The following is a 14,473-nucleotide window of genomic DNA, read 5'->3' as shown; positions in this document are numbered from 1 at the left end:
CTGGAGCCACGGCCCTCCAGCCTTCGGCTGTCAGGCCTACTCCGTCTACACCGTCTCCATCCCAAACACGCGCCACGCAACGACCTCTCCCTCCTGCACATTGACGACATAGCTCTCAAGCGTCATGTCGATCCACGGCCGCGTGCGCGCGCCATCAAACATGGCCCCTTGGAGGATATTCTCGACCTTTGGTCTTAGGGCTGGAATGGCAGTCGCGCGCAGTTTGCCTATCCCCGAGCTGGACTCGTGGGCGAGGGAGGGTAGGGGCGGTAGGATACGGGATGCTTGTGGGTCTGGAGGTCAGCTTTTGATGCCTTCGTAGCTATTGCCTCATCGTTCCGGCTCTGGGGGTTGCGAGCGGGGAAGAGTACGTAAATGGAGCGGGGGAAGAAAAGAAAGGGATGGGCTGTGGCCTGGCGGCCCCAGCCCCAACTCACCACTCATGACGACCACGAGCTGCCCGCCCACCTCGTCCTCGAGCAGGAGCACAAACTGCCACCGCACCTCGGCGTGTCTGTAGCCCGTATCCTCGCAGCTCTTGCAGTACGTATCCGGAATAGCGCGACTGCACTTGCGACACCAGAGCACGGCGAGGTCATCGGCCTTGCTGCCCCTTGCGCCCCGGCCGACGAGTTCGCGCACACGGACCAGGATCCGATATCGGTTCGGCACGGTCAGATTCTCCCTCAAGTTCTTCAGCGAGGGACTGGGCTGGTGCAGGATCGGATCGGTGTGGGTCGTCTTCAGGTGTGTAGCGATCACGCGCTCTGGTTCGCGTTCGGGCTCGCGCTTGACTTCCTCTGGCTCGTACTGAGGCATGTACCGCGGGTCGGCTTGGCCGTCGGGCACTTTTCCCTTCTTCCAATCCTTCAGGCGTCTGGTGGTCAGCTTCGTGTCAGAACTGAAGCTTACTTCTCGATAATGACTGCCCGCTCATCACCAGCCGGCACGAGGAAGTGGCGGCGCGACTTCCACCCGTCCCGCTCCTGCTGCAGCGTGACCTTGTCGGACCAAATGAGCTCGAGCTGCCCCGCATACCGCTTCACGCGGACGTTGGGGAAGCGCACGATCTGGCCCGGCGCAAAGGCGGGCCCGACGGGGTCGTTCTGCACGGCGAGCGTGAAGATGGAGCCGCGGGGGAGCCAGGGGTATCGCGTTCCGACGCCGTGGAAGTCGCGCACCTCGTCGCCCGACACGGTCCCGTCGGCAATGTACAGCTCGTACTTTGGGAAATTGCCGCCACGTGTGTTCAGCTGCATGTCGAGGATCTGCTGTTAGCTAGGGAGGTTGCGAAAAAGCTCACCTTGCCCGTCAGTTGGAAGTACTGAGCCTCCTTGATCGAGCCCAGCTCGACGTCCTGCCGCCCCCGGTTCGAGTCGCCAACTGCCGCATTCGTCGTGAGGGTGCCTCGCCATTATCGGCCCACCACTGCTGCAGCTGCTGCAGGCGCTCGACCTCTTGCGGCGAGAGCCCCTCGCCGCTCGTGCCTGTCGTGACGACCTCGCCCTCGCGCAAAGCGTACAGCACACAAGACCCGTTCGAGTACATCTGCCCCTTGGCTTTGTTGTTGTACGTCGTGATCTGAGGTCAGCGTGCTGAATCATTCCGCCGAGGAGCGCGGCACGACACGGCAGAGCACGGCACGCGGCATGCCACGCCTGGATACCAGGATACGAACCTTGAGTGCCCGGAAGAGAATCGGCATGCCGGCGCTCAGGAGATGCAGCGGCGCCTCCGTCTTGCGGAACAGCGTGACGACCATGTCCTCCGACGCATTGCCCTGCGTGTGCGACGAAGGGTCGGCAATCACGACCGTTAGGCTTCGGTCTCCTGTACCTTGTGTCAGTTGCAATTACCACAGGAGAGACAGGAATATGTACCTGTTGGGGTGATTCGCATGCCCTTGACGTCGACGATGACGGCGGCAACGTTGGCGGACGAGCGCGACGCCGCCTCACGCAGCGTCACATATGTTCTGGGAATCGATCGGCCCTGGAAGTCAGCTGACAACTGGTTGAACCGCTGGGATCACAGTGGGTAAGCTTAAAAGTGCCACTCACATGCACTTGCAGGCCGCGGTGAAGCACCTCGGCATCTGCGCGCCGCTGGGCCAGCGCCGCCTCCGCCTCCCGGAGCTGTGCCTGGCGCATGCGAAGTGCGCTGGCCTCTGCCGCCGCCCTCGTCTCCGCCTCGCGACGCGGATCCAAAGGAGCAGCTGGCTGCACATGGTGCTGTTCCCCGTGGTCGATACGAGTCTTCTTCTGTCCGGCGTGGGCAGGTGACTCCTCGTCGTCGCGTGGACGCTTCGCGCGCTGCGGATGTGGCTCATGCAGTATGGCGCCATCTGTCGGTCGGAGACGTACCCGCTGCTGGAGTGCAGGTGCAGGCGCCACACTCCGAGACTCTACCTGTGCTGCTGCAGCTGCATCAGGGCGGCGAGCGATGGCCGCGGTGGAGTCCGAGACACCGCGCTCAGTCTGCACCTCCGCACCTTCCGCACCTCCTGCAGCAGATGCAGCAGCAAGCAGAGTACGCCGCTTAGCCTCCATCTCTATAGCCGAGAGTTGCTTATCGGGGAAATAGCTGTCCTCAATTTCGCTGTTTTCGCTCATTTCGGTCGGCCGCGTTCCTGGCGAGCTCCACCCAAGTTGTCCTTCCCTGGTACTCGCCCTGGTGACACTTTCTCCCGCCGCCGGATCAAGGTTAAGCTTGGCCTTGCCGCTCTCGCCCTTGGCGAGTTCCATGCTGCTGGGAGGCGTATCAACCGTCTCGGGGCGGGAGGACAGCACAGTGCTCGGCGACGGGAGGAGCGGCCTGAACGGCGGAGACGCCGGAGCATGAGGTGGTGCCACAGAGCCGGGACCGTGGGACGACAGGTTGACTGTAGTGCGAGGGTCCCGAACAGTGTCCGTGGTATTCTGGGCCACAGTGTGAATGGACGCAGACGTATCCACAGCAGCTTCCCCTGCTGCTAGCGCCGGAGCCGGAGTCGGAGCCGGGGCGGGGAGCGGCCGCAAAGGCGAGCGCCGCTCACTTCCGCGCGGTGCGGAAGTGGATGCGGATGCATGCCCAGCAGCGTGGACAGCCTTAATCTCACTCCTAATTGTAAACTGGGGGACTGCCGAAAGTGGACGCATCGCAGGAACAGCGCCGCCATGACGGGTTACGTCACCTCGCGTCAACTCTGTCTGGGCGGCGGTCGTCGGGTGCATTGGCGGAGCACTCGGTACACTTGGTGCAGGCGACGGAGAGAACCAGTCGTCTGCGCGCGATCTGGAAGAGGGCTTCGGACGTTCGCATTCTGCACAAGCTCGTCAGTACGGTTTCATCAGATGGAAGGGATTCCGGGAGACGCGTGAGTGGAGGTAGATAATGGCCGGAACGTACTGAGAAATTCATGACGGATTCCGTCAACAGTTACGACCCTACTGCCGGTCGCCCGAATCTTGACCACAGGTGTGCGGTCGCCCATCTCGCCTCGCCCGAGGACCTTGGCGCCGGCGCAGTCGACAGTGAGCGTCGATCCTAGGCTGCGCTTGAGGAGATCATAGTTTGCGTCTCTGGCTTGGGCAACGAGGGCGGCATCGTCAGACGGGGAAGGAAGAAGGATAAAGCGGACCATGATGGTGCGCCGGTGCTGCTTGGACTGGACATAGTCCGAGGATGCGGCCAGCTTGACCTTGATTGCAAAATCCAAGTGGAGTTCATCTTCCTCTGGCTTGGGCGTGTAGAGCAGCTTGAGGCTGCCCGTCAGCTGGCCCGTGGGGAAGTCGGTACCGGGCGTGAGCTGGTCGTAGGCGAGGGTGTTGCGAGCATCGGCGCCGGCGCTGCTGCTTCCTGCCGGAGAAGCATGGGCGGCCACGGACTTCAGCGGGTGCTGATGTCGTGACATGGCGGGACGATGTCGACTGCAGACAGGTGGTGTGTCGAGATGTCGCGCGCGTGGTCGTTGATTGTGGTATCAGTTGAATGGTGGCCAGAGATAATCGCCTGGGCTATTGTTTTGGAATTGCGCGTGGTTGAGGAACAGCACCCACCGTGTGATTGGTGGAGGGTCATTGTTGACACCGGCGTTTGAACTTGGGCATTTGAAACCATGGCTTGGACTCATGGCCCTGCCCTCGCCCAGGTGACGGCATGAGGAACCAGGCACGGAAGCAAAAGCGCCATCGACGACCAACTTTCGGTTCCTCGCCGTCGCCCTTTGCATCGCTCATCAGCAATCAGCGAGATGAGAAAAGGAGGACAGACAGACCTGACAGGCGCGTGCAAAAGGATCAAAGGGTGCGGTAAGCTTCGTGCAGGGTCGGGCTGGAGCATGCCTGAATCACTGGCTGATGCACCACCCCTAGTGGCTCCTGGCAGATCTCTAGCCCAGCGAATGAGCGGTCGCGCCGAGAGTTGCAGGGAGAGACAAGACACGCAAGGGTGGAACAGGTGGGTGCGCCACTGGTACGCAGCTGGTACACTGGGCTTGCATGTCAGATCTCTCCAAGTGGCCAAGTGGCGGATGGCGCGGTATGCAGGACATGCACGACAGACGAGTGCGGCGGCGGATGCTGACACGCACAGTGAGCTTCCTTCACGATAGCCGCACCACCGAGTGCCTTCTGATGGATTCTGTATGGACCTGCGGTTGTCTTGCTACTCTGGGTGATTATCTGTTTGTATCTGCGCAGGGCGGGCGCCGAGCGGCCGGCACGGCCTCCGCGTCGCCGCCCGCCTGTCCACTGTCCTCGATGGCCCTCCGCTCTGTCAATCCAGAGCAGAGGCAGCATCTGCCTCGAGTAGGCCAGGAACCAGGCCCGGGCAATACCTTTACGCAACCTCTTAATTGACTGCCTTTTCGCGGTGTGACATCACCTTGAATGTGGAGATTCTGGACTATCTCGCGAGCCTCAAGGCTTAGTGTGCGTTTTTCCGTCAGCGTCGCACTCCAGAGAAGGCGTCGTCTGTCCGTTCCAACGAAGTTAGTGTTTATCGAGTCGTCGCTTTCGTCGTCGGTGTCGTCGGCCCCGGGGTACGCAGCAGCGCAGCAATGGGCCGATGCAGCACATGGATCGGACTTGTCTGGCCAGAAGAAAGTTTTACGGTATGGAGTATGCATACGGCGTGCGATCGCACTGGTTTGTCGTGGATCCACGACGAGTCGACTTCATGCACCTCTGCGGCACGGCTTAGTTGCTCGTTGCCAAGATCGGCGGGCCGAGACACTTGGTCCACGGTACGTGACAACCTCTTTGCACCCGATGCATGGATCCGAGGTGGACCCCACTTTAGGCTGATGTCGACGCGCGGCAGGGCAGACGTCGCGCTTCATTCCATCCCCCTCGCTTGGCCAAAGGATGCTCAAAGGAGGTCTCGATACGCGACGATCTACGTTGGCTGATAATCTGCTTTGCTCCGCGCACTCGCTTTCGCCATGTCGGCATGGAACATGCACGCGTCGTGGCTTGCCGCGTGCACGGGCTAAGAGTGGGGGCAATAAAGGAGAGAAGAAAAGAACATCAGCTCGGTCATGTCAGCTGGGAGCGAACAGAGCTCCGAGGGTGCACACCATCTAGCGTGGCTGCCACACTGATAAGGTCACTCGATCCTAAAGAGGATCAGGTCAGCCGCGGTATTCCGCAATCCGCACTTCCACGCACTACTTGCAGATAGTGGACCTGCTGTCGTCTGAGACAGCTGGGCGTTGAATATAGCAACACCGCTGCGCGGTCGTGCGGCGCCGTGTCGATGTGATACTGTGCCGCAGCATGCTGTCCGACTTCGCCGTACGCGCCGAACGTGCCGTTTGCCCGGCTGCGGAGTACTTTTTTATTCGCTTGGCAGTGCAGCGCAGATCTTCCTGATATTTACCCTCGGAACAGTTCTTCGAAGGACGCTATTACTAAGGTCAGGTCTTAGTCGCGGAGGACGGTCCTGTTGATGCCGGCACCACCCTAATCAGCCGCGCAGTCAGGTGTCCTTCTAATCTTCGCTTCTCCCGAGCATGCCGAGCAGAGGGATTTCTAGTGGTCTTGAGCATTCAACAGAAACAGTGGGCTCCCTCGGTGGGGTGAGGGTCAGGATCCGCAGCTCTCAGTACAGCCGGCACGCGGCGTTTAGCACCAAAGTGCCCCGCCACTGCGACGGGTTGCTTGATTATAGGATCATGTTCAGCACTAGCGGTAAGCGACGCCCCGCCGGCGGCAGCGAGCTAGCATGAAACACGAGCTGGAATGCGAACAGACATCACGGCGTCTGCGTCCCCGCCCTGCCTGCCGTCGACAGCGAGCTCCTGTCCCGAGGTTGCGGGCCGGGATTGACAACGACCATGCCGAGGACCTGGGTCAGGACGTTGGACATGGGATGGGACTCCCGTTGCGAGGCAGCTTGCTGCTGTTAGCTGGCAGATACGCGGGGTGGGTCTGGATATGGAGGTATATCCATCATATCACGTCGGATGATCTGGTATACACGGCCGGAGGTTTGATAGCACCTGACTGAGTGGAAGATCATTTGCCCAGGACCGCGGCTTCCCCGCAGTTTGACGACGCGCGCGCCTTGGGCAGCGTTGTCTTGGGATGTCTGAGAGGGCTCCGAGATCCGAGAGAAGGCGAGATGCCGAGAGAGGCTAGATCATAGAAGTCGTATCAGAAGCGAGAGGTGGAGGTCAGAGTGCAAGAAGACGGCTTGGAGATCCCTCTCGAGCGCTCTGGAGAGCACTGGCTGATTACAGAATTACGGTTGAATGAGACCAAATGGCACAGGGAAGAACGCAAGGGGGAAAGGCATTCAAGGCAGTCAGGGAAGGCAAACATCCAGGGCGAGGAACTGATTGGGTGAAGGAGCAGGCACGTCATCAGAGTCGTCTTACGGTGGCGGCGGCGGCGGAAAGCAGGTTCCCAAGAGGCAAGAACGGCGTGCTGTCAGTGGAGAGTAGTCAACGTCAAGGAAGGAAGAGAAGGGAGGACGATGCCGGCGACGGAGTGGCGGAAAGCCAAGAGCGGAGAGCGGTGCCAAGGTTGCAGGATGAATGTGCAGCGGCGTGGTAGTGCAGGTACAGAGTGAGATGAATGTCAGTGTGGACGTGTGTACAGTGTGTGGAGGGCGGGGTTGAGAGTAGCAATAATGTGAAGAGTGAGGCTAGCGAGCTAGCGAGCCAAAATGGTCGTGGCCCAGGTCCCGTTGCGTCGATCCGGTGAACCCTGTTGGGCTGGGGAAAGGGAAGGGCGCTAGCAGGGAAGGCAGGCGTTCCCAGAGCGTGCGATGGGTGGTGACCCTTGCCCCGCACCTTGTCTCCCTCTGCTCCCCTGCCTGCAAGTCAGCTGGACCACCTCCTCTGCTCTGATGCCCCCGCCCTCGCAACCTCTTTTGGCCACTGTTCCCCACCTTGTCCTCAAGCAGCCGCCTGCTCGCGAGCGGTGTGACGCTGGTATCATGCAGTGGGCAGTCGGCAGTCCGCAGCAGGCAGTGGGCGCTTTGTATGTATTCCTGGCTGTTTGGGGGGCGGTTGGGCCACGGACCCTCTGGCCGTTTGCCTCGCATCTGTGTGGTGAACGCGTTGTGTGGAACGGAACGACTTCGTCAGCCGTGAATCTGAATCATCCAGTCCCGGTCTAGGTCTTCGGGTCTTCGTAAGCTGGTCGACGCCTGCCGTCGCCTGCCGCTGCGTCCTCGGACACCACTCGCTTTCTGCTCCGCCGTCCTCGGGTCCTCTGCCCTCGTGCCCTCCGCCCTTGTCAAGGAGGTGTGCCGTCTGGCCCGCTCGCTCAACTGCACAGCACACGGCACGGCACGCGCACCCACACCCTGGCGTCTCCGCACCCCCCACCCTCTCGGCCCTCAATGCCCTCAAAGCCCCCTCTCCCTCTCCCTCTCCCTCTCCCTCACCCCTCAACCCCCGTCCCTCACCCTCACGGTCCTCAGCCTCAGCCTCCCTCAGGCTCCGTATCACACGCTAAGTTACCGGCGCCAGTACCAGCGTACCAGCGCTCCTGCTGATTCCTTGGATCGTTGCGAGCTAGTCGACCCCTCCTGTGCACTTGCGACTTAGGCTCTGGTTTGGTCCTGATCTTGTTTCTGGTCGGTCCTGGTCCTGAACCTATCTCTGCGACCTGGTGACGAGCTGTCCATCTGACCAGCAGTCGGCCAGTCGGGCCATTCGTCAAGCCTGGCAAGCGCGACAAAGCCGCCCCCAAGTTTATCCAGCTCCCAGTTCCCAGATTACGTCCAGACACGGTTCATTATTGTCCACCGCCTGTAGCCTACAGCCAGCAGCCAGCCCTCAACTGGGACCCAAGCACTGGGCACACACACACACACGCACACCACCACCGCTCACCGCACCACTGCAGCCGCACCCAGACCCAGGCCACCCCGCCCCCGCCCCGCCGTGCCGTGCACCCGTGCCGCCCTACCGCCGTGCCACCGTCCACACCCGTGCCTGCTCACATTCACCCCTCACCACCGGTTATTCATTCAACCAACACCATCCATCTGCCCGCGACTCGTCTTCTCATCCTTTTGTCTTCCCCACACATACTCGTATCGTGTCAGCCAACTCTCACACACGCACCCCCACACACACATACACACACCGCCCCTCACCCTCCCAACCCTCTGCCGCCATCGTCATCCCATCGATCGCTGTCGTCCCCCGCTTCCCCCCCGGCTCGACTGCCCGTCACCAATACTCCATTCTTCAGTTGCCAGCCGCCTGCTCGGTTCAAGCCCAAGTTGGTCACGTCCTGCTCACGCGCACGCCTCCTTCAGTCCGAGCTCAATTCTACCACATTAGTACAACTCTCAGTTGCCCCTTTTGCCCCAACATCGCCCACCACCACAACTCTTCATCGTGTCTTCCGACCAGTTTGACGCCCCGCCCAACATGCAGGACGGCGACCCCCATCGCGTCCTTGCACGCAATGCCGCCTGCCATCAGTGCAGGCGAAGAAAACTGGTACGTTGCTTTGCCTCCACCTTTCCCCTTCACCTCGACCGGTTTCCCCGCTTTTAGGGCTGTCCCACTCAAGCGGACCCTACGTCCCGACGTCGACCTCGCTTTCTCTGCGAGGACGCACTGCTGACAGTTACCAGAAATGCGATGCGATGCGTCCCACCTGTGGCAACTGTCGCAAGCCCCGTCAACGAGGTCCGATCAAGTATGAACCGCCGGAACCGTGTACCTGGGACGAGATACGTGACCCATCTGCACGGACACTTCGGAAACGAGAGAACAAGAGACGCAAGATGCACGAGTTGGAGGCTCCCCAAGACGGCTTCCAGCAGCCTTGGCAGGACCAACAGCAGCCCCAGTCTCAGCAACAACAGCAGCAGAATCTCTCGCAAGCGGGACCATCTCAGCCGCATGGATCTCAAGGTCAGATTCCGACATTGTCACAGAGCTATGAGGAACAAGACCATGACAACCTCTGTGAGTGTCACTGAAACACAGCTGGACATCCGGCGGAAAAGATCATAAGCTTACTCATCGAAGACCAAGAGCCATACAACCAGACACCAGTCATCACTGAGCCGATCAATGGTCTTGGTATGACTGGCACAGGTCAACCTTTCCAGCCTGGACCGTCCGTAATCTACCCGAGCACGTTTGCCTCCAACCAGTTCAACAGTCCGGTTCACCCGAATGGCTCAGCTGGTGAAGCCAGTGGAAGTCGCCTTCCTTCCCGAGCTCCGGAGACCAAGCCTACCTTCAGCGGAGGGCTCATCTGGCCTGAGTGAGTGGGCCTGATCCAAATGCGTATCGGTGCATGCTAACGGTCAGCTGGCCTCAGAATCTGCCCTCCCCTGCGGTGGTCGACCATGTCGTCAACGTTTTCTTCGACCGTGTGCCTACGGTCCCAAAGATGTTCAACCGCGCACACTTGTTCAGCTCCCTGCAGCTTCCCCCATGGCATCCAAACTTCCCGGTATGTTGACAAGTCAGGGGCGGAAGATCAGTTCGCTGACGCATCCCTCAGAATACAATGGTGTTGCACGGCATTCTGGCGATTACGGCTCCTTTCCTCTCACCCGAAACCGTAGCCTCGCGCGAGTACTTCCCTGTGGGCACGAAGGCCAGCGAGACCCTCCACCCGGAGCACGACCTCAACATGGAGTCTTCCATGCGTTCCATCCCCTTCATCTCGGTAATGGGCGGGCAGATTGTCGACCAGTCGAACGCTCTCACACGATTCCAGATGTGGCATCGCCGACGATGCCTGCAGGGAGTGGGAGACGCCGTCAACAGTGGTGACATCTTGGCTGGAGTGCAATGTAAGCCACACCTTCGAGACAGCCGCTGACCGCACAGCCCTGACGCTCGCCGTGCAGATGGATTTCGCCAACGGATGGTTCACTGATGTCTTCATGGAATCTGCCTGTGCCGTTCGCATGGCCCTTCCTCAGTACCTGCACCTCTCGTCCTGTACGTCTTTCTCAGGCACCCCGTGGCATCGCTGACTGTTCCTAGTGAAAGAGCGTGACTCCCTCCTGCACAACCCTGTGCTCGTCGCACCTGCACAGTCGGCCCTTGAGCAAGCGGAGCAGGACAGGACGTGGTGGTGAGTAGTTCGGTTGGAGCCGGCAGGCGATTGAGCTAACGATACAGGCTGACCTACTACGTGGAGAGAATGTCGACCTGCGGCACCGCCTGGCCGACCGCCGTTGCCGACAACGAGATCTCGGTGGAGATGCCCGTCATTCAGCACATCTACGACACCTCTTCTCACGACGGTCTGGTCGGCGTTCAGAGCTTCAAGTCTCCAGACTTCTACTCTGAACACCCGCCGCAGCACATGGACAGCCTCAATCTTCTGATCAAGGCTATGCGACTGTATGGCGAAACCAGCACCTTCATCCGACGATACACGCAGGACACGCACACGTACGCCCGCTACCTCTCCGACCCGGAACTCCGACGGCTCATGATGGACATTAACACCTTCCGAATGAGCTTCCCTCCGCAGCTGCGCCGGCCTATGCAGCCCACGAGGGACGGTGGCGAGGCAATCGATGCCGACCTGTTCACGGCTATCTCTCTAACGCACGCCTGTGTTCTGAACCTCGGCCAAGCCCTGATTACGCACTTGACCTGGAATGACGAAGCCGCCAAGATGATTCTGTCCGCGGTCCGCGCCATTCTGTCGCTGCTGTTTGACCTGCAGGCGACCAGCTACGATTGTGAGCTCACTACTAGGTGACGTTTGGGGAGCCACTAACGCCCAGTGACGCTACTTCCGCCAGTCAATTCGTTCATCTGGGGCCAAGCGACTAGATGCCTCTTGCGCTTCATCAATTCCGCTAGGCTGTCCAACAACCACGTTGCGTCTAATGTGTTCGAGGCCGAGGTGCAGGAGTTCCAGTGAGTACCAGCTTACCAAGTTGGACGCTTGAGCTGACGACTCAGCCGTGCCCATGTGCTGTACGCCCAGCGTCATCCTCTCGCTGTTAGGCACCTCAAGCTCGTCGAGACATTCAAGGAGCAGGTTGCCAAGCTGGCAGACGACCAGGTCCGGCTCGTGCCGACACATGACCTCATCTTCGATGCCGAGTACGGAATCAAGGCTGCTCGCCGCAAGTCTATCTCGTCCCTCACTTCCCCTGTGGTTGCCGAGGCACTGGCGACACCGACTCCGTCGCAGACCGGATCGCTGCACTCGGCAGGCAGCCAGACTTCTCCCGCGGCTACCTCGGCGCAACAGGTGCCGCAGTCGAACCAGAAGCTCGGAACAGCCGCGGCTGGGCAGCACCGATCAGCGTCGCAGCCGGTCACGGGCAGCGCGCGCGTCAAGATGTCCCCGAACCCTCGCGTTAACCCGAACGGAACGCCTAACGGGCTCTCGAACACGGTTAGCCCCATGCCGAGCCCGATGCAGGGATCTGGAGCGGCCATGCACCAGGTTCCGCCCGTGCAGCAGCCGCAAGCCCAGCAACAGCAGCCGCAGCAGCAGCAGCAGTTTGTGCCACCCCAGCCCCAGCCGCTGCAGCAGCCTCAACCCCAGCAGCAGTCTCAGCAGATGCCGGGCCAGCAGCCGCAGGTCCAGCAACAGCAGGGCCAGCAGCGCATGCCGCCTCAGCCAATGACGCAGCAACAGCAACAACAACAACAGTTCATCCAGCAGCAGCAGGCGAACCTGTTCTCTGGCTTCAACGCCGCCGGCGAGGTGCCCCTCCCGGGCTGGTTCCAGACGTACGATGGCTTTGACGTCAACTCGTACTCGTTCGATGTCGAGCAGATGGCGAACCTGTTCCAGACACACGATCCGAACGGAACGTTTGACGGCTCGCATCTCGTGTACAACTTGTCGTGATTTACAGTTTTCTCTCTCCTCACCGTTCTTCATAAGTCAATAAACAGTCATACCCGTAACCGTAACACTAGCACTACTTCTATACACATACAACCTAAGATGTAACTCGTAAGAATCTTGTCGTATGCGCAGCATCAGCGCATCAGCATCAGTGCTTCAGAAGTGGTTCACCCGGTGCTATCTCAGTCCATAGCCGCAAACGAGCCGCAAGCCAGATCTCCTTGGGGCGAGGTGGGCGGGGTAGACTCCGATCAATCGGATTGACCAACTCCGGGTCCTCCGGCCCGGCCAACCGGCGCGACCGGCGTTGACTGGGCGGTAAATGACGGTCCCCCCAGTTCCCAGGTGGAGGACAAGGACCCTGGCGTGCCCACTGACCATGCACTACCGGATAGCCAGCTAGTTCTTGCAACAACCACATGTTCCGCCGACTCTTGCACACGACAGCACGAAGAAGCATGCCGCAGAAGATTCTCATGTGAGTGGGCTCTAACGCGAGCGCCGAGCGCAGCGAGCGTCCCGCACCTCACAGATCGTGGTGGTCTTGCCCCGGGATCATCCCTCCCACACACCCGAAGCTAGGATGGCGGGGAAGGTGCCGGCGGTGACAGCTCCGTTTCGTCGGTGCCATCCCCGCCAGCACGCACCGATATTGCGAGGGGCACAAAGATGTGGGGAATTGAGGACGGCGAGCGGGGAGACAGAATGGGCCGAGGTGCCAAGGGGAGGCGAGGAGATCGACTCGGAGCCTAGCGCGCAGCCAAGCTTCATTCTGGGCCCAACAGCCGGGTGAATGTTAGTGCTGATGGCGTTCTTGGTGTGCTGTTGAGTCTAGGCGGCAGAACTGCGTCGCCTGTAGCCCTGTCTGCAAGGCGTTGGGGCTCCGGTTGACCTTCCTCGCGACTCCCTGCTCTCCTACCCCCCTACTCCCTGCCGTATCATGCCATGTCTAGCTCCCCGAAACAGCCAGAGATTTCCAGGCTGACCCCAGCACCCGCAACGTCGGCCCCGAGGCCATGGCCAAGCTCGAGGCGTCGCCGTTCGAGCTCATCGTGAACCCCGAGGACGCGGCGCCGGAACGCTCCTGGGTCCTCGAGCACCTCAAGGACCCCGAGGTTGCGGCCGCGTGCATCATGCACGGCCAGGCGAGCGACAAGGTTGACAAGGAGTTTATCGACGCGTGCGGGCCGGGGGTTAAGTGTATCTCGACGTTCTCTGTTGGCTTTGGTGAGTGTGGTCAGGGTTGTGCGGCGCTCGTCATCTCATGCAGTTGACGCGATCGTCCCGCGGCCCTGGTCCTCCTTCGTCGGACTTGGTCGGCTGATACCAGACCACATCGACGTCCCGCTCGCGAACAAGAAGGGCATCAAGATCGGGCACACGCCTGGCGTGCTCTCCGACGCCGTGGCGGACATCACGATCGCGCTCCTCCTCATGGCCATGAGGCGGATGGGCGAGGGCATCGAGATCGTGAAGGAGGGCCGATGGCCTCAGATCCCCTGGGCGCCGTTCGTCATGTGCGGTCCCTCGATCGGGCACCCGAACCTCACGATCGGATTCCTGGGCTTCGGCCGCATCTCGCAAGTGACGCTCGACCGTCTCGTGGCGTTCACGAACAAGGACCAGCCTCCCAAGATCCTCTACACGAGCTCGAAGGCGCGCCCGAACCAGGCCGAGATCGACGCCGACTTCAGCAAACAGTGGGACGGCAAGGTCGCCTCCGTCTCGCGCGTGGAGGCGGACGAGCTGGCCGAAAAGTCGGACATTGTCATTGTGCTCTGTGCGCTGAACGAGAGCACGAAGGACCTCGTGAACAAGGACTTCCTGAAGAAGATGAAGAAGACGGCAGTGCTCGTCAACTCTGCCCGAGGCCCCATTGTCAACAGCGACGACCTCGCCGATGCCCTCGACCAGGGCGAGATCTTCGCTGCCGGCCTCGACGTCATCACGGGCGAGCCCAACATTAGCCCGGACCACAGGCTCGTGAAACACCCCAAGTGCGTCGTCATTCCGCACATGGGGAGTGCGGACTATGACACGAGGAACGCCATGGCGGACCTGTGTGTCCGGAACGCTATCGCCGGCGCGGAGGGGAAGCCGCTCCCGGCTGAGGTTAAGGTGTAGGCGTAGCGACGAGCGGCGAGCGGCGAGACCGGAGGTCGAGCCGTGAGTGCTTC

At 60.7% G+C, this 14,473-nt stretch overlaps 2 protein-coding genes across 2 annotated transcripts; one reads left to right on the top strand and one right to left on the bottom strand.

Moving 5' to 3' along the window:
* Positions 1-45: 45 nt before the first annotated feature.
* A1Q1_01727 (uncharacterized protein) lies at positions 46-4,320 on the bottom strand (the record flags this gene model as incomplete). The annotated part of the gene is made up of 10 exons (XM_014324766.1): positions 46-293; positions 438-867; positions 927-1,253; positions 1,304-1,357; positions 1,679-1,830; positions 1,881-2,010; positions 2,061-3,301; positions 3,388-3,908; positions 4,038-4,202; positions 4,256-4,320. 10 exons carry the CDS (start codon positions 4,318-4,320, stop codon positions 46-48), a joined length of 3,333 nt encoding a protein of 1,110 aa, XP_014180241.1.
* A 4,552-nt stretch (positions 4,321-8,872) lies between these two features.
* On the top strand, positions 8,873-14,420 carry A1Q1_01726 (uncharacterized protein; the record flags this gene model as incomplete). The annotated part of the gene is made up of 12 exons (XM_014324765.1): positions 8,873-8,944; positions 9,082-9,418; positions 9,482-9,722; positions 9,770-9,914; positions 9,966-10,260; positions 10,298-10,411; positions 10,457-10,547; positions 10,595-11,166; positions 11,230-11,347; positions 11,393-11,834; positions 13,250-13,523; positions 13,567-14,420. 12 exons carry the CDS (start codon positions 8,873-8,875, stop codon positions 14,418-14,420), a joined length of 3,555 nt encoding a protein of 1,184 aa, XP_014180240.1.
* Between the last annotated feature and the right edge of the window lie 53 nt (positions 14,421-14,473).

This window comes from Trichosporon asahii (genome assembly GCF_000293215.1).
Source record: "Trichosporon asahii var. asahii CBS 2479 unplaced genomic scaffold scaffold00050, whole genome shotgun sequence".
In the NCBI taxonomy this organism is placed as follows: Eukaryota; Fungi; Basidiomycota; class Tremellomycetes; order Trichosporonales; family Trichosporonaceae; genus Trichosporon; species Trichosporon asahii.
Note: the sequence above shows the minus strand (reverse complement) of the source record. Positions and strands in the feature narration are given on the sequence as shown.